The sequence below is a fragment of the Salarias fasciatus genome, chromosome 17 (assembly GCF_902148845.1).
Source record: "Salarias fasciatus chromosome 17, fSalaFa1.1, whole genome shotgun sequence".
In the NCBI taxonomy this organism is placed as follows: Eukaryota; Metazoa; Chordata; class Actinopteri; order Blenniiformes; family Blenniidae; genus Salarias; species Salarias fasciatus.
Window position 1 is genome coordinate 7,330,008 of NC_043761.1, and position 17,997 is coordinate 7,348,004.

Consider the following 17,997-nt stretch of genomic DNA (forward strand, 5'->3'; position numbering starts at 1 on the left):
ACAGGGTTGTTCAACCGAACAGAGGATTTTATCATCTTTCAGCGCCTGGTTTCAGTTCTGCAGCCTGAGGATGTTGCTTGGAATAGAAATGTATGTTTGAGGCCTTTCTGTTAAGTTTGCATGTTCTCCCTGTGTATACATGAACTCTTTCCGGGTAGTTTGGTTCCTTCTGACAGTCCAAAACTTATTTGACTCATAGTTAAGTTATTAAGCATGTTTTATTAACCACTTTGTCTCCATGTTATCTTCATTCTGTTCTTAAATGAAAAAGTGACACCACTCATCTTGATCTTATAACTTGCTGTCTGTTTCAAGTTTGAAGCCTCGTCATGTTGCATTCACACCCTTCATCTGCATTCTGACCTTGTCGTGTTCCATCAAATCTTCAAATATTTCAAATATTTTAATGCTTCCAATATGTCCAAATATTCCCCTGCTCTGCCTTCAATATGTCCGCTTCCTGTTCGGGCTCACTGTCAGTCCAGTGATGAAAAGTGACAGAGAAAACGATGAATATTAGAAAAAACAAGAAGAGGAAGAGGAAAAAAAAGAGGTGTGTTTATTTGAAGGAAAGCAGACAGAGCAATTCCTAAATGAAATCCAGGGTGGGACTGTTTACCCAGAGCGCTCTCGCTCGGCCTCGCGTCTGAACAGTGAGCGCACTGTGCTGTGTGCAGGGTGTGTGCTGGCACTGCGTGGATTTCACATACACAAACATGCTCGTGCTGCACAGTAGCTGCACTCATCCCTTCCACCTCGGGGTGGGGAGGGGCGTGTGTGTTACCCTCTTCAGCTCGACTCCACTTTCACCACTAAACCTGTGATCAGTCACAATCTGCCATTCTGTTCTATAAATAACAAACCCTCTTGATAATAATGAGCTCCTGTGTTTCCTCTTGTCTCTGTCCGTCAGGATCCGTCCTCAGCTGGCCAAAGAAAAGATCGAAGGATGCCACATCTGTACGTACGTGATGCCCGGGGAGCCACAGGTGGTCCTGGGGAAGGACAAGGCCTTCACCTACGACTACGTCTTCGACATGGACACACAGCAGGACGCCATCTACACACACTGCACGGAGAGGCTCATCGAGGGCTGCTTCGAAGGCTATAACGCCACCATCTTTGCATACGGACAGGTTGGCCAACATTCTTATGCCAAATACCAGAATATTTGATGAATCCATCTTTTATTTGACTTGACTCAACTTTGATTTGCAGCTGTGCTTCTTCTTTGGTAGAAATGGCCAAGTTTAAATCAATACAGTGCCACCTATTGGCAGCAGTAAATAAAATTTATGTGGTCATTTAAAGGGATACTTCAACATTTTGGCAAATTGGCCCATTTAGCGCAATTCCTAAGTCATTTCGAACAGCATACTTACTTTTTTGTGAGGGCGAGCTGTTGTTTATCCAGAGGTGAGTCGGGGAAGGTTTTCGGGACGGACACAATGGAAGTGGATGGTATTTTTGTTCCCCCTCGTCAAACTCATCAAATACACAATCCAACAACCCCAAAACACTTTGGTGGACACGTTATAATCCGCACATTCACTACGGTGTGAAATATTAATGCAAAATTACGAGATTGACTTGTTTATGTGAAGATTGCTAAGACGGAACTACTTACTAAATATGGGCGTAGTGATTTCAAAAGAAAAAGTAGTTCCCAGTATTTGCTTCAATGTCGTAACGCTACAATATTATTTGTTGGTGTTCCACTTTTCCAAAATCAGCCTAAAGTAAAATAAATGGCAGTATAAATCTAGTTTTACAGTGTTGATAATATATATTTCATTATATAATCCTACATCCTGAGCTGAGGTATGCAAAGATCTGCCAAATTCTTGTCTGTGTCTTGTCAATACACATCCCAAAGGTAAAAAAAAACAAAAAACTATTAACTATTGATGTAAAACTTCCTTCTGCCAAGTCATTTTTAACATTTTTTACTCATGGGCAGAGCCAATCCTCTGCTCATTTCAAACACGCAGCAGTTCTTCCTTTGGCCTGCTCTTTCTTTCGCACTGTACGCTCACAGGGCTGCATGGCTCAAGGAAGCGGAGCAGCTTCCAGGATCTTGAGATTTATGGCAGCGAGTGACATGAGGTTGATTTCATTTCTTATCATTAGGCTTGTAATCAGGAAGCGAGGAGGCCTCCAGCCTCAGCAGCTCCGTCAGAACAGCTGACAGGTTCCAACCTGCCCTCTCCGGAGTTATATCAGCTGTGATAGAAGAAGCGTTTTATTACCCCATCAAGTAAGGAGAGTCCGCTTCGCCTCATACCACAGATGAAGAATATATTGCCAGAGCGTATCTGAAAGCCAAGGTGCGATACACCAGTGCTTTTGAGTTAATCTTTATTCATGGGCGTCATCCCTGGAGGTTACATGAGCCTTGAAAGCCAACGCCGGGTCGTCTTAACCTTCCTTTTAAATATGCGTCATTGCAATCCGGCTTCTGGCTGACTTCAGATTTCATGCAACAGGAACGCGCCCGTTCGTCTGTGATGGCCTAGAGATCTGTCCAGGGTGTGTCTTTTGCTCCTCATGAGTCCTAAGTGGAATAAAGCAGGCACAGAGAACGAATCGATGGGTGAAATCACCCAGCAGGGCTTGAAGCAGTCAGCTTTGTCTTCTGAGATGTGGAGGCTTATTAAAAGAGGCGGAGGATTGCAGAAAAAAAAAAAACAGTGCTGCTAATTTTTTGCAGACTATGAACAATCCATGCATGTGAAATTAAAACACTTAAAACTTTGCACACATGGTGTGAAAATCTAATGACTGCCGTTGCAGTTAATTGCTTCATTAGCCTCGTCTTTGTAGTTTGCGTCTGACATCTTTTGGCGACATTGATCTTACAAGCCTGAGTTTCATCAGCGAGGTGGATACAGGGGTGATTTTCATTAGACCGACTTTTCTACTCTTTTTTTGGCATGTGATCGCCCCCACCTGGGAAGTGAGACTCTTCCAGCTCACTGTACATTAGACACGATGCCAGCTGCTGTGTAACGTACAGTAGGATGACACACACCTGAGGTTTACTGTGCTTTTTCTTTGTATTCACATATTCCTAAACGTTTGCTCATTTTCTTTGTGCTCGTCTCTTCTTTTCTTACTGAAAGCAACAGCATGAAGGCTCTGTCTGGTACAGAGGAAGCACAGAGCAGGTGCGCCAGCATAAAGGCTGTTTAGGAAAGAAAAGGTCTGTTTGAAGTACTGCAAGGTTTTTTTTTTTTTTATGTACAAACTGAAATTGAAGCTGAATGGAAGGTCAGTGTAAAGGAGGAGACACTTTCTGCTGGAAGAGCCGCTGTTGAGCCTCCCTCTTGTTAATCTCCCCCTGCGCTCCGCTGCTTTCTCTCCATTATTCTCTCCTCACATTGTTCCCGCGCCTTATTCTCCCGTCAAAGAGCTTTTCACGGAGCGCGGTGGACTCCGTGCACGCTCACGCTCGCAGAGAGAAGACGCGCGCGTGAATGTGGCCACCGCGCAGGTGTGCGCTTGTGGAATAAAACACACTAAATTTCTTGTGCACACACACACTCGTCCATCAGCTCAGAAACACACACACACTCCCGTCGGGAGTCTCCTTTCAGCGGCGCGACGGAGGAGGGTGACGTCTGAATTTGAACTCCAAGTTGCATTCCTCTTTTTGTCACCCTGGTGATCACCCCATTTCTTCTGACCCCCCCTAAACTGCAGTGAACTGCGCCCTTCCCCCTTTTCCAGCCCCTAAACCCTGAAGACTTGAGGGTGTCTACTCAGGATTGTTGATACAGTGTTGATTCTTTTACTTTCTGTGCATACGGACATGAACAGGAGATTTCTCCTTTCACATTGCTTCTTCTTTTCCTGTGTGTGTGTGTGCAGACCGGTTCAGGGAAGACCTACACCATGGGAACCGGCTTCGACGTGAACATAGGAGAAGACGAGCTGGGCATCATTCCCCGGGCCGTTAACCACCTGTTCCGAGGCATTGAGGAGCGCAGACAGGCTGCCACGGAGCAGGGCCGGCCGGTACCCGAGTTCAAGATCAACGCTCAGTTCCTGGAGGTGCAGATCAAACAGAAGCACACAAACACACACACACACACACACACACACTAAACTGAATGAGCGCACAAAGTTTGACCCAGAAACAGTCAGACATTCAAACCTCAAATCAAGATTTCCAGCTCCATCTGCAATGCAAAACATAAAAATCCACTAAAAAAAAATCCATCAGTCAGACACAGTCAGAACATGCAGACAGCAGGAGGTCAAGGGTCAGCCGTCGCTTGTATGTGTTCAGGTTGTTAAAAGTGCCCAGATGACCCGACTGCCATTAAACTGTCATTAGTCAGTCTCTGGGGTCAGCTCCTGGCTTTATTTTTAACAGCCAACAAGTGGCTGCTAACAGCTGGTGAGCAAACAGCTGAGGGAGAAGGTGAGGGTGGGAACCCGAACATGACAGCGCCACTGACGAGCTAATCATCCAAGCTATGATCAGCTCTTTAAGAATCTTTTTAAAATGTCTTTTTTTTTGGGGGGGGGGGGTATTTTCTCTCCAGCTGTACAACGAGGAGGTGCTGGACCTGTTCGACTCCGCCCGGGATCTGGAGGCCAGGAAGCAGAAATCCAACATCAAGATCCACGAGGACGCCAACGGAGGCATTTACACCGTGGGGGTCACCACCCGCACCGTCGCCTCTGCCGCCGAGGTCAGCGTTAGCAGATCAACGCGTCCCGATAACCGCATTTGTTCACAGGCTGTATTTTTTTTTTAGTGTATTTACTGAGCACCGACTGAAGCTAAACTACGACGTTTACGACGCCTGCTGGGTCAACAGTGCATCCTGCTGCTGGAAATTTAAAGAAAACAGTGATCACCGGTTGATCTTTAAAGAAAGAAACAAAAACAACAAAACTGTGTAGTTTTTCTCCATGAACTAGTTCTGGCACATGCAAGGCTGCATATCGGCAGCTTGTTTTTGAATGTTCTCCTTGTGTTGTGTCTGGAGCGGAGCCCTGATTGTGCGCCCCGTCCCGTCCTCCTCACAGATGATGCAGTGTCTGAAGCTGGGCGCCCTGTCTCGCACCACCGCCAGCACCCAGATGAACGTCCAGAGTTCACGCTCCCACGCCATCTTCACCATCCACCTGTGCCAAGTCCGAGTCTGCTCGCCCGATAACAACGTTCGTATCGCCGCACGCAGGAAATCTGGGCGAAACAGCCACATCTCCTGGAAACACGCAGTCTCTTACTTTCTATTTGTGCGCCCCTCTCTTCTAGGATAATGAAACGGATAACCGCCTGGCCAATAACTCGGAGATCGATGAGTTCGAGACGCTGACGGCGAAGTTCCACTTTGTAGATCTGGCCGGATCGGAGAGGCTGAAGAGGACCGGAGCGACCGGTGACCGAGCCAAAGAGGGCATCTCCATCAACTGTGGACTGGTGAGAGCTCTGTCACATCTGCCTGGGCGGCTATAGAGCAGGTTGGAATATCAGTGGAGTGATGGCGCCCCCTGTTGGCTGGGATGCAAGTTACACTTGCTTCGTCACACTTGATTGAAGTCAAGTGTTTTTGGATCCTGTTAAAATTCAGAATCATGCAGGATGGGAACAGGACTGCCAGGTTCTGGAGCCAGGTGTGGAGTGAGAGCCTAAGTTTGAGTACCGCAGCAGTGAACCTTTACTCATTCTGATCACTGGCTGTGCTTTCATGAAAGTACGAAGGTCATTTGAATACTTCAACCAGTAAAACTCTCTCTCTCTCTCTCTCTCTCTCTTGCTCGCTCGCCCCTCCCATCTCTCCTCCATCAGCTCGCCTTGGGAAACGTCATCAGTGCCCTGGGCGACCGGAGCAAGCGTTCCACTCACGTGCCTTACAGAGACTCCAAACTGACACGCCTCCTGCAGGACTCACTGGGAGGCAACAGGTTTGTGGAGCTTGTTTATTCAAACATTACTTGTGGGATTTTTTTTTTAGACTCAAATCAATTAAAAGTTTATAGTTGTAGGTCAAATTTGTATAGTAATTCTCAAATGATATACTAAATTAGGGTAGTTGCTCTTTGCATACTTGATATCATCTTATTCCTTCAGTCAAACAAGTGTATTTATCTATATTTTGCACACATTTTGCTTTAAATCGCACTGAGCCACTGTTCACACTAAATAAATCGAGGAAGAAAATGTAATTCTGTCTGACCGATCGGTGCTCTTCTCTTTCTGAATCCTCTGCAGTCAAACAGTGATGATCGCCTGCATCAGCCCGTCGGATCGCGACTTCATGGAGACCCTAAACACCTTGAAGTATGCCAACCGGGCCCGGAACATCAAGAACAAGGTGATGGTGAACCAGGACAGAGCCAGCCAGCAGATCAGCGCCTTGAGGACGGAGATCGCCCGGCTGCAGATGGAGCTGATGGAGTACAAGACGGTAAGGGGACGCACATCAGAACAGGAGGGAGGTATGGAAAGTCTGACTGGAGTTGAGTGGATCATGTTTCCTCTTCGTGTGTAGGGAAAGCGCATGGTGGGCGAGGACGGCATGGAGGGCATCAACGACTTGGTCCACGAGAACAACATGCTGCAGACGGAGAACAACAACCTGCGCGTGCGAGTGAAGGCCATGCAGGAGACCATCGACGCCCAGAGAGCCCGACTCACACACGTCCTCAGTGACCAGGCCAACCAGGCTCTGGCCAAAGCAGGTGGGACTGACCCTCAAACATCCACATAGATTCTTTTCTTTTTTTTGCTTCAAAACTGTATTTCTCCCTTTCTCTGCCACAACTTGTCAACTATTCACATGGATCTTTTTTGCTATTACCACAGTATCGAGTGATTGTAGCTGTACCTGCCGAGTTTTTCATTTCTAATTCATTTATAATCATATTAAAAATCTGTCCCGCCTGCTTCCAGGTGAAGGTAATGAAGAAATCGGGAACATGATCCAGAACTATATCAAAGAAATCGAAGAGCTCAGGTATGAACACACATCATGTGACACAAATCCTGTCATGTAGAGCCAACTTTCATTTCAAAATGCAAAACATGTTTTTCTTCTGACTTGAAAGTGAGACCTTTCCAATTTCCTAGTTATGAACTGAAAAGATTATCCTCATCGTGAGATAGATTTCTAATTTTAAGCTGAAGTTTGTTTATGTGGCACATTTAAAAACATCTGAAATGCTTTATTTTTTCCTCCTCCATCGTGTTTTCCCAGGGCCAAGCTGTTTGAAAGTGAGGCCGTGAACGAGAACCTCCGCAAGAACCTGTCGCGGGCCTCCACTCGCTCCTCGCTGTACGGCGGTCCCGCCCTCCTCGCCCCCGAGAAAGAGGCCAGCGAGGTCATTGAGATGGCCAAGAAGGACCTGGAGAAGCTCAAGAAGAAGGAGAAGAAAAAGAAAAAGAGGTACGCCACAAAACCACGGCCGTTTTCTGACTTTCCTTTTTTAAAGAAGGATGAAAACAATAATCAAAGAAATCAATTCCGTTTTTGTAGTGTTGCTTATTCTGTCATTGAATCTCGCCTCACTTAAACATTTCGACTATCAGAGCCTCATTGTGACGGTGTCAGAGATATAAACTCAAAAGCTTTAATATTTCCGGTGCCTTTGTGTGTGGCCCGGTGTGTTGTGGGTAATTATCTCTGATTCACCGCATTAGCAGTTTACCCCCAGATTTAATGGAGTTGGATTTAGACCAGTTGATGGTAATTATCAACATATTAATCATATATTAGTTACCAGATATCTCTTTTATGCTTTCTTTATGGAAAGCACACAAAAGAAGAGTTTTGCAGCTCTTATAATATTGCATAAAAATCACAGTCTTTTATCATGTTTTGTCTCTGTACATGTGAAAACCAGCTCCAGATCTGACTCTTACACAGGTTTTTTTTTTTTAATTAGTCCGTATCATCTCCATATTACTCATCAGTTTGACCATAATGTATCTGTCAGCTCTCGTCTGGACTTTCTCACTGCTCTGCCTCACTCTCTCTGTCTCTGCTGTCCTATAAATTCTCCTCACCTCCCCTCCCTCACCCACACTGTGTGGCCTGTCCGCTCCCTTTTCCTCCTCCACACCTCATCCTCCTCACCCTCCGCCCTCGCCCTTCCTCTCTGAAGACTGCGGCGATACGAGGAGAGTCACCACCATGAGGTTGAGTCCGCCAGGTTTGCCATTTCCCATCCAGAATTGGGCCAAATGCAGAATCTGAAACTGATTTGGCTTCCAGCCGAGCTGGGACGCTCCAGTTTGTGGCTCTATCGAAATGATTTCAGCTGATTGTTGACCCAAATCTTCCTTCCCAACTTCCCAAAGTGACTGATACTAACTTTTTTTTCTGCGCCTGCAGGTGGTTTACACTCCTGGAGGAGAGCAGATACTTTAACCAACCTCTTCCTCCTAACCCTCTGTTCTAGCTGCACTTCCCTCTGACCGCACACTGCAAGGCGCTGATCAGATCTTACTCTAAGTTATTTCTAGATTCGTTGGAGGAATTTGTGAATTTCATTTACAGAAAAACAAAATTGATAATATATCAATTTGTGTTGTGCTGTTGTGTGGTATCTAGTCAGCAGGACTGCAGTGTGCGGCCGTCCTTCTCACAGTGATATGAGTTTGTGGATGGTAGTAGCCGTCAGTGGTGATCGTTTAATCGTGTCGTCGGTCCCATTGTGTCAATCGCCATGAAATCATTCATTAATCAGCATTGATCCCACATCTGTTCACGATCTGAAGTGTAATCGCTTGCATGTGTCTTTTATAATCTCATCGTCATCATCTCAAATGCTGTTAATCCAAGTCCAAACCATGTGAGCTTTGTTTAATGCCAAGTGTTTGAAACACTTTTTCTCATGCAGTGTTAATAAAGAGGAAGTCCCGGATAACGAACAAGAAAGAGGAAATGAAGAGGCCGAGCTGGTAGGCTGAAAATCCCAAAATGTAACTAATATTGGGCTGATATCTCAAAATGTGTTGAGTCTTGTTTTCCTGTGTTCACTTCATCAGGAGGGAAGCGATCATGAGGAGGTCGAGGACGCAGACGGCGAGGACGACGACTCGGATGTGGCCGGCGAGGAATCATCAGAGGAGTCCGACTCTGAAGAGCTGGACGAGAAAGGTAAAGTCGACCTTTAACCTTCACACACTGCTTACGTATAAAAAAAAAAAAAAAAAAAGACCCTGAGTCATTGTCAATGTTTGTGCGCAGAAAACGTCCAAGCCGATCTCGCCAACATCACCTGCGAGATCGCCATCAAGCAGAAGCTGATCGACGAGCTGGAGAACAGCCAGCGGCGGCTGCACACGCTGAAGCAGCAGTACGAGCAGAAGCTCATGATGCTGCAGAACAAGATCCGAGACACACAGCTGGAGAGGGACAAAGTGCTGCACAACATGGGTGAGATAGGGCAGCCCGTGGAAGAGCGATCACACAAGAACTCCAGGAGTTCAGGGTCGAATCAAGACTTTCTTGCCTTCGACAGGCTCAGTGGAGTCGGGTTCGGAGGAAAAGGCCAAAAAGATCAAAGCAGAGTACGAGAGGAAGCTGAGCTCCATGAACAAAGAAATGCAGAAGCTGCAGTCGGCCCAGAAGGAACACGCCCGCCTGCTGAAGAACCAGTCGCAGTACGAGAAACAGCTGAGGAAGCTTCAGCAGGATGTGACCGAGATGAAGAAGACCAAAGTAAGACCTCCCTTCTGCTCCCTTTGCACTTTCACATTTTTTTCTTTTCCTGCCGCTATGTTGTTTTTCTTTTGACCACCAGGTGACGCTGATGCGTCAGATGAAGGAGCAGCAGGAGAGGAACCGGGCCTCGGAGTGCAGGAGGAACCGAGAGATCGCCTCTCTGAAGAAAGACCAGCGCAGAGCTGAAGTAAGACAAGGACTTCTCATTCCTGTATTTTTTATGTTTTTCTGTAGTTTTACTCGTATTGTGAAGAGTTGATCATCTATAAATGAGATTTTCAGTTTCCTGTTCCTTAAAACTCTTCCAGCATCAGCTGAGGCAGATGGAGGCTCAGAAGAGGCAACAGGAGCTGATCCTCCGCAGGAAAAACGAAGAGGTGAAACTCTCGCCGTCAGCCTGGGTTTGAATCCGACCCTCCGTCCTCTCCTCTAATGCGGTTCATTTCCTGCCGATGTTATCAGGTGACAGCTCTGAGGCGCCAGGTGAGGCCCGTGTCTGGAAAGGTGAGCAGGAAGGTGAGCGTCCCCGAGCCTCACCAGGACGCCTCGCCCAGAGCCGCGCCGGGACGCCAGCAGCTCTCCGCTACAAACCCCCCCAACGGGACCAGGTACGCTGCGTATGTTCAGGAAGCCTGAGTTTGTCTCGTGACGGTCGTGAAAGAATAAATGTTTCCCACCAGGAGTTCCCCGGTGCGGATGGGAAGCATCTACCTCAACCGGACCGCCAGGGCCAAGTGGCAGTCCCTGGAGAGGCGGGTCAGCGACGTGATCATGCAGAGGCTGACCATCTCCAACATGGAGACCGAAATGAACCGACTGCTGAAGGTAGGTACTGTAGACGCACGTCTGTCTGTTCTGAGCTGGATGAACCTGTTAAAACTGATTTCCGACATGTTGCTTGGGATCAATGAAGCTCCAGGTTGATGGTTTAAATCACATCTTGGTCCATTTACCAGAATTGACAAGACGCTGAACACCTTATTGCTCTTAATGGTGATTCTACACCTTGCTTGGCAATTCCACCCCCCTTAGTGTGAGAATGTGTGTGTGAATGTGACTGATCCAAGCATGGAAAATAGCTTTGAGACAGTAAAATGGGTAAATGCAAGGTAAAGTCCATTTAAAGGGATGGACGATTCTCCGATCTGCTCCAGAAACCAGCGATGTGTGCATATCTGTTCATGAGCACCTTCAGACTGCAGCGTTCATCCATTCATAATCCTGCCCATTTTGTCCACGGAGCTTCAGTGTCAAGGCAGATGGCAAAGAGGAGATATAAAGGGAGATAAATTGTCTCCAGTGTGGTCTGGTAGAGGTCTAAAAGGAGGCCAGCAGGGGGAGCCCTGTTCCTACTGTGAGATATTTCTGAACGATCAGAGCTCAGTCATTCAAATGTCACTTATTTACATGAACATTAAGGAAACAAAAGAAGAGGAAGAACAAAAATGCTAGACAGGTAATGTAATGTTTCTGGACTTATTTGTCATGAACATGATTCACGTGTTAGTGTATGTGCAGATAAATAAATAATAAGCAGTCCAGTATATTTTTTCCCCAAGTTATTTGTGACAAAATGAAGCAAAAAGTGTTAATTAAAGGATTTTCTTACAATCCTCCAAGTGTAGGGGACTTTTATCATCTGACTTGGTCACTGAATATCTTTGAAATATTGAAAGAACAAAGAACAACTTGCATTCATATACTGTGATTTAAACATTTTATGCGCCTGCTCCTTGCTCCATGTTCTCTCCTCTGTCCGTGTTTCCAGCAACGTGAGGATCTGACCAGGCGGAGGGAGCGAGTGTCCAGGAGGAGGCAGAAGGTGGCGGTGGACGGCGCGGATGCTGACCGCTCGCTGGCCTCCCTGAGCGAGGAGCTGGAGTCTCTCGGCGCCAACATCGACTACATCAACGACAGCATCGCCGACTGCCAGGCCAACATCATGCAGATGGAGGAGGCCAAGGTGAGAGGGATCGGATTACTCCTCCATGATCACAGGGTGTTTTTTGTTTTAACGTTCATTCAGAAATGACTGAAAGCAGATAGTTTGTATATGTTGTAGCGATAACACTGTGCTACGCTAACCACTGCCAATTGGCAAAAACAGGCCAGCGTCCGGTTTTAACCCTCAGTCAATTCAGCAAATAATTGCACAGTTAAACACCTCCGAGCTTTTCGGACGTCACTTTGACAAACAACCATCAGACCCTCATTTGTCCGAGCAACAGCGGCTCGATAAAACAACAAGCTCTGGCCAATAAATGCGGCCCGAAGCGCAGCAGCGTGTAATGAGGTAAATTCCCTCGCTCTTAAGCTCCCTGCACTGCTCCACCGTGTAATTATTCCTCCTGAAGAGAGCAGTTTTGGAGTTGAATGGGAGCAGAGAAAGTGGCCGTATTGGCTTTCAGAGACGTATGACTGCTGTCGGAGGGGCTTAGCCGTGCCGTTACTCATCAGACGTAACCCTGCAGCCGCTAATGAGAAAGCGGCGTTATGTAATGAAGTGCGAGCGCATCTGTGCGCCGCGGACCACCTGTGTGGGCGGTCCCTGAGACCGCCGATCGGTTTAGACGTGGAAAATCTTCTGTGGGAGGAAATGGCCCCCACCCCCACACTGATTGTTGAACTTCCTGCTGTTTCTCTGATTATAGTTCTGAACTAACAGTACAGAACTACATATGTCCCAAAACTCTTCCATGATAAATTGATTTTCTCATAACAACTGCCGTTGATCTTGGTTGCAGGAGGAAGGCGATACCGTCGACATCGCTGCTGTGATCAGCACGTGTAACCTGTCAGAAGCTCGCTTCCTTCTGGACCATTTCACAACAATGGCCATCAATAAGGTGCCTGCGACTCCTTAGAACCTGAAGTGTTGCCTGATGTTGTGTTATTTGTTACAGGTATCTCTCTAAATAAGTCTACTCGGGTGGTAGTGTGTAATTCGGGTTGTTTTGGTCGCCTCTCGTCTTCGGTGTGCTTGTTTCCATAGCCGTGACCCCTTTGCGAGATTGAATTCAATGAGACTTTAAATGGAACAACTCAATTAAATTAAGTCTCTATTAGATTAAATTGATTACGTTTGATGAAACCTAATTGGTGCAGGGAGGAAACACATTCAGCCCACAGGAAGACGTTGAAGTGATTACAACGCCACACGAAACCCGAAGACATCATTATCACTTTCTCAAACGCACATAAAAAAGGGGTTTATTTGTAACATTAGGTGTGTGTGTGTGTGTGTGTGTGTGTGTGTTGTCAGGGTCTGCAGGCAGCTCAGAAGGACTCCCAGCTGAAGGTGATGGAGGGCCGGCTGAAGCAGACGGAGATCAACAGCGCCACGCAGAACCAGCTGCTGTTCCACATGCTGAAGGAGAAGGCGGAGATCAACCCGGAGCTGGACGCCCTGCTGGGCAGCGCCCTGCAAGGTACGCAGCGCCCCGCCGATCCACGCCGGCCGGCCGGCCGGCCTCAGCACGCCAATCACCTTCTCAGTCATCTTTTCCGCTGTGGCTACGCTTTATTTTACAGACCGGAAAAAAAACAAACAAAAAAAACACATTGTTCCTGTTGTCAAATGCAAACTTGATCTAAGCAGCAGCGAGTGAAATAAAGAGCAGCCACTTGATCATCTTTGGGTTTGATTTTGATTTGGTTTCTGTTTGTTTCTTCTGTTGTGTTGGTGTGAACTCAGAGTTAGGTTACCTGTCGCCAGGTGAGTAAAAGATCGATAGCGAGTTTGTTTCATGGAGCAAGGCGCATGCACACGACAGGATTTCCATTTAAAGCAGGATTTAAAAAAAAAAAGAAACGATTTTGGGACAGTTCAACCTGAGAATATGCAAATGTGAAGTGTTAAATCTTCAAAGATGTAAAGACAGAAATGACATCCTGTCGTGCGCATCGAGTGCATCCCGTTCCTTTCAAGAAAAAAAAACAACAAAAAAACTAACCCTGGTTTAAGTAACTCTGCCATAATGTGCATGAGCTGTTCCGTCACCTGCTAGCCGGCCCCGCCCGACCAGGACAGCGGTCACTAAAACTCACCAGCAGTAAAAACCCCAGCTGCTCCTGACGTTTGCGTGCCCGTGTTTGGTGTTTGTGTCCATTCTCGGCGTCTCTTTCACGCTTTCTCCATCCTCTGTGTTCCCATTGTCATCGCCCCTCGTGACGCTGGATTAGCCCCGGTGAACCCTGACCTCCAGTGTTCAGCTTTCCTAATGGACGTCGTGTCTTGAAAATACACCAAGTTTCATTTCTCATTTTTATGTATATGTGTGTGTGTGTGTGTGTGTTTCCAGAGAATGGAGACGACAGCAGCAGTGATGAATCCACCCCCAGTCCGGCCACAGAGGGCAGGTAAATACAGCCTCGCTTTCTCCTTTTCTCACATCAATAACCAAACAGCACTTTTTTTTTTTTTTTTTTTACAGTCGAGCTGTTAGTTTGGATCATTTTTAGACGTCTGAATCAGCAGGTGTGATTAATACGCACCGCGATCCTGTGGATCGAGCCATCGTTTGTTTGAGCTGTGAGGAAGGTGGGAGGAGGCTCGAGTTTAATGTTACTGTCGTGAGTAACCGTGTGTACAAACTCCACAAAAACAGAGTTTATTTCTCCCCGAGGCAAGACAACAAAGACGTCAGTCTTCGTTTACTAACCTGGTTTGGGAAATCTTGGCAGAAGTTTAAAGCGAACGTGGTTTCTGCAGAAAAGTCAAAATACATTCATTCTTCATTCACTGTTTTTCTCTATTTCTCAAGTGTAAATGATGAAACATCCTCGCCTGAGCTAACAGTATTTCTACTGTTGCCGCTTTGAGTAACTCAACTGTTTCATCTGTTCTGCGAAGCATGAATCCACCTGACTGGAGGAAGTCTTGATTTTTGAGAAGAAGTTACAGAAACCGGAAAGATCAGAGAAACAAACTGATGTCTCCCAACATTCAGTCATCAATATAAACACTATTTCTTGATAATACTTTCTGTAACAATGATTGTTTAAAGTAATATATTGTTAAGTAATGCGTCACATTGATTATTACTTGTTATTCATTGTTGATTATGTTTTTGGTTTGTCCTGCGGAAGAAGAGTTGCAGAGCAGCTGCCTCACATAGCATAAGCTACAGCTGCTGTCCGATTGATGATTATATCTCTAAAATCCCGTTTAATAGAAGATTACTGCAGAAATAATTGTGAACTAAGTCACTCCAATATTAAGCTGTATCTACAGTACAGATCCAAATAACATTTGCTTAGCTAAAAAAGAAACCTCAACAGCAAATCCAATTATGCAGAAGTGAAGTAAGGGAGTTATTTGGCATCGCTGGTGACAGAGTGAGAAAAATAGTCTTTATTTGTTTATTCATCAGTTGAAGAATATGGTAATTTGAGTCTAACTCTGATTGAACGCCCTTTGTTTGTTTCAGCACGCTGGCATCAGATTTAATGAAGTTATGTGGCGAAACCAGAACCAGAGGCAAGGTATAGTATGACGCAGTGTGAAAACTCTATATTTTCATCATTATTGCCTTATGCATCAGGTGCAAACGGTCCGAACCTCTTTGATTCCCTCAGGCTCGCAGACGGACCACCACCCAGATGGAGCTGCTGTACGCCAGCAGTGGGGATCTGTCCTGTGAATCTCCCACCGGAGACTTCCCGGCGCCCCTGCTGCCCATCGCCGAGCGAGCGGAAGGGCCGGCAGACACGCAGGGGCACGCTGTCGGTCAGACCCCTGACAGAGAGCAAACTGTTTCCCCATCTGCACTGTCTGCACGGCCAGCTGGCATGTACGTCCCCCCCCCTCCCCTCCCCTCCCCTCCCCTCAGCTGCTGGGGTCGATTATGACGTGATGAATATTCACTCCTGTTGCTCATCGTTCCCTGATGTATTGATCGTTTCCAGTAGAAGGTGATTTTCATTCTGCTCCGTGACGCTTTACATGTGCGCAGCTCTGGATCGAGGTCGCCTACAGGAACCGAGCGGCGGCACGTAGAGCGGTCGCCACTCAACCGCAGGAAACTGCAAGAGAAAGGAGTCGCGCCGACGCACATCCCGGCACCCGCACACTCGCTTCCTGTCAGCACCGCAGAGACTAAAGCTAAAACCAGCGACTTCAAATCTGTGTAAGTCTGAAATCCTGTCAGCCAGGACTTTTCCCTTCTAAGCATTAAGGTCGGTCACTCCTCTAAATGTGTATATTCACACATAGCAAGGCTCTGCACTCATGCATTTTAATGCTAATGGAAAAAAACACCCAATCTGAAGTCCAGGGAGTAAGTGCGTTTAGTTGTAACATGAGATAAGTAAGTCAGAGCGCATCAGTCTCCTTCGTGCTTACATCTTGCATCGCGAAGGCAGATTGGTCAAGCCTGAGTGAAATCGACATTCATTATCCTGCACTGCTTCGCTGAGCAGACGCACACTGAGATGTCAGTGCAGGTAATGCACTGAAAATCAAGTGGTGGCAGCCAGCAACGATTCAGCTCTCCATCACATGTCTGTGTGAGCTGCACATGATTACTGTTCCACCATACCGTCAGAAATCATCAATATTGCAACCCTGTTCTGCTTCCTCGAGCTAGTAGTATGGCTTCAACGTACATCTGATTTCTCATTTGTTTTTTTATTTTCCAGGTTAGAGGAGTCGCCTGTATATGAAGGCCACAGGTAATCCATCGTGCTTTCATTCATTTTCATGAAATTATCAGCTTTTTTTTAAATGCACGTTCTTTGTGACCATTTCTGATTGAATGATGTGTGTTGTAGAGGTGTGATCAACCCCGTGGCAGCTCCCAAAAACAGCCGGGGAGCCATGCTTCAGTGCGTCTATGTGGCTGAGGGACACACCAAACCTGTCCTCTGTGTGGACGCCACCAATGACCTGCTGTTCACCGGATCCAAAGGTAAAAAAAAGAGAAAACTCACCAGACTCTGTTCTGCAAAGGGGAACACAGCAGCATGAGGAATAATGGTGAAAAGAATGACACTTTGTGTCGTTTTGTGTGTTTTCAGACCGTACATGTAAAGTGTGGAACTTGGTGACGGGCCAGGAGATCATGTCTCTTGCTGATCATCCCAGCAGTGTCGTCTCAGTCAGGTACGTTTACAGGACTATTCGCAAGTAACGATTTCCTTTAGTATGCATGTTTTTGGTTTATATTGTTGTCCCGGTCTTTCAGGTACACGTCCAGCCTGGTCTTCACCGTTTCCTCCGCTTACATCAAAGTCTGGGACATTCGAGACTCGGCCAAATGCATCCGAACGCTGACGTGAGTCACATGAAGATCAGCACTGAATTTAATGCGGCGCTCGAGATCTCATCGATCGTTTCTGGGTTTTTTTAAATGTCAGGTCATCGGGCCAAGTCGGCTCCGGGGAAATGTGCTCCTCTGCCAGAAGTTTATCCATCCCGCCAGGAGAAAGTCAGATCAACCAAATCGCCCTCAACCCTTCAGGCTCCTTCCTGTATGCGGCCGCTGGTAACGCCGTGCGCATGTGGGACCTCCGAAAGTACGACATCGCGACAACAACTGGCTCTTTGATCGTTTCTTGGAGCCCAAACTGAATATTTATGTGGCCCCGTTCTGGCTTTCAGATTTGCGTCCACGGGGAAGCTGACCGGACATTTGGGACCCGTTGTGTGTCTCACTGTGGAGAAGTTGGGCCACGGGCAGGACGTGGTGCTCACAGGCTCTAAAGACCATCACGTTAAAGTGAGACTCATCTTCATCATCATCACACACAGCAGTCAAATGTGTGTTTTGTGAGCGCGGACCCACTTGGATGACACTCCACTGCATGTGCGTCTGCTCCTCCAGATGTTCGAGGTGGCAGAGGGCGCTCAGGGCAGCATCAGCTCCTGCCACACGTTCGACCCGGCGCATCAGGACGGCGTGGAGTCGCTGACCGTCCACGGAGAGGTGCTGTACAGCAGCTCCAGGGACCACTGCATCAAAAAGTGGGATCTGACCAGTAAACAGCTGCTGCAGGTGAGACACTCGCTGCGAAATGTTCATTTATCCTCAGAATGTCGAGATGATTGACGCTGTTGTTTGACGGAGCAGACCGCGAGCGGCCTGGCGGACTGGGTCAGCGCCCTGGGCGTGGTGCCGGGCTCGCCGGTGCTGCTCAGCGGCTGCAGAGGGGGGCTGCTGCGCCTCTGGCACAGCGGCTCTCTGGCGCCCCTCGGCGAGGTCCAGGGCCACGACAGCCCCATCAACGGCCTGGCCGCCAACAGCAGCCAGCTGTTCACCGCCTCGGAGTAAGTCGGCGGTCAGAGGAATCACAACTGTTCATTCTTGATGTT

At 47.2% G+C, this 17,997-nt stretch overlaps 1 protein-coding gene across 2 annotated transcripts in view; it reads left to right on the forward strand.

The window, feature by feature from the left end:
• The window catches only part of LOC115403905 (kinesin-like protein KIF21A), a 29,416-nt gene that overhangs the window by 9,491 nt on the left and 1,928 nt on the right, over window positions 1–17,997 (forward strand). The window contains exons 2-36 of one of the 2 annotated variants that reach the window (XM_030112934.1): window positions 914–1,136; window positions 3,871–4,053; window positions 4,551–4,700; window positions 5,041–5,175; window positions 5,273–5,437; window positions 5,807–5,922; window positions 6,230–6,425; window positions 6,510–6,699; window positions 6,911–6,974; window positions 7,215–7,403; window positions 8,122–8,169; window positions 8,860–8,920; window positions 9,008–9,119; window positions 9,210–9,398; window positions 9,484–9,683; window positions 9,766–9,873; window positions 9,995–10,063; window positions 10,149–10,294; window positions 10,364–10,511; window positions 11,455–11,649; window positions 12,431–12,532; window positions 12,949–13,114; window positions 13,381–13,401; window positions 13,988–14,045; window positions 15,116–15,170; window positions 15,264–15,478; window positions 15,641–15,814; window positions 16,326–16,358; window positions 16,458–16,594; window positions 16,704–16,788; window positions 16,871–16,960; window positions 17,043–17,201; window positions 17,287–17,404; window positions 17,510–17,680; window positions 17,756–17,952. In XM_030112934.1, the coding sequence (XP_029968794.1) occupies window positions 914–1,136; window positions 3,871–4,053; window positions 4,551–4,700; window positions 5,041–5,175; window positions 5,273–5,437; window positions 5,807–5,922; window positions 6,230–6,425; window positions 6,510–6,699; window positions 6,911–6,974; window positions 7,215–7,403; window positions 8,122–8,169; window positions 8,860–8,920; window positions 9,008–9,119; window positions 9,210–9,398; window positions 9,484–9,683; window positions 9,766–9,873; window positions 9,995–10,063; window positions 10,149–10,294; window positions 10,364–10,511; window positions 11,455–11,649; window positions 12,431–12,532; window positions 12,949–13,114; window positions 13,381–13,401; window positions 13,988–14,045; window positions 15,116–15,170; window positions 15,264–15,478; window positions 15,641–15,814; window positions 16,326–16,358; window positions 16,458–16,594; window positions 16,704–16,788; window positions 16,871–16,960; window positions 17,043–17,201; window positions 17,287–17,404; window positions 17,510–17,680; window positions 17,756–17,952 (4,668 nt within the window). The remainder of the gene's footprint in view (window positions 1–913; window positions 1,137–3,870; window positions 4,054–4,550; window positions 4,701–5,040; window positions 5,176–5,272; window positions 5,438–5,806; window positions 5,923–6,229; window positions 6,426–6,509; window positions 6,700–6,910; window positions 6,975–7,214; window positions 7,404–8,121; window positions 8,170–8,859; window positions 8,921–9,007; window positions 9,120–9,209; window positions 9,399–9,483; window positions 9,684–9,765; window positions 9,874–9,994; window positions 10,064–10,148; window positions 10,295–10,363; window positions 10,512–11,454; window positions 11,650–12,430; window positions 12,533–12,948; window positions 13,115–13,380; window positions 13,402–13,987; window positions 14,046–15,115; window positions 15,171–15,263; window positions 15,479–15,640; window positions 15,815–16,325; window positions 16,359–16,457; window positions 16,595–16,703; window positions 16,789–16,870; window positions 16,961–17,042; window positions 17,202–17,286; window positions 17,405–17,509; window positions 17,681–17,755; window positions 17,953–17,997) is intronic. The other variant, XM_030112935.1, reaches the window with a different exon arrangement.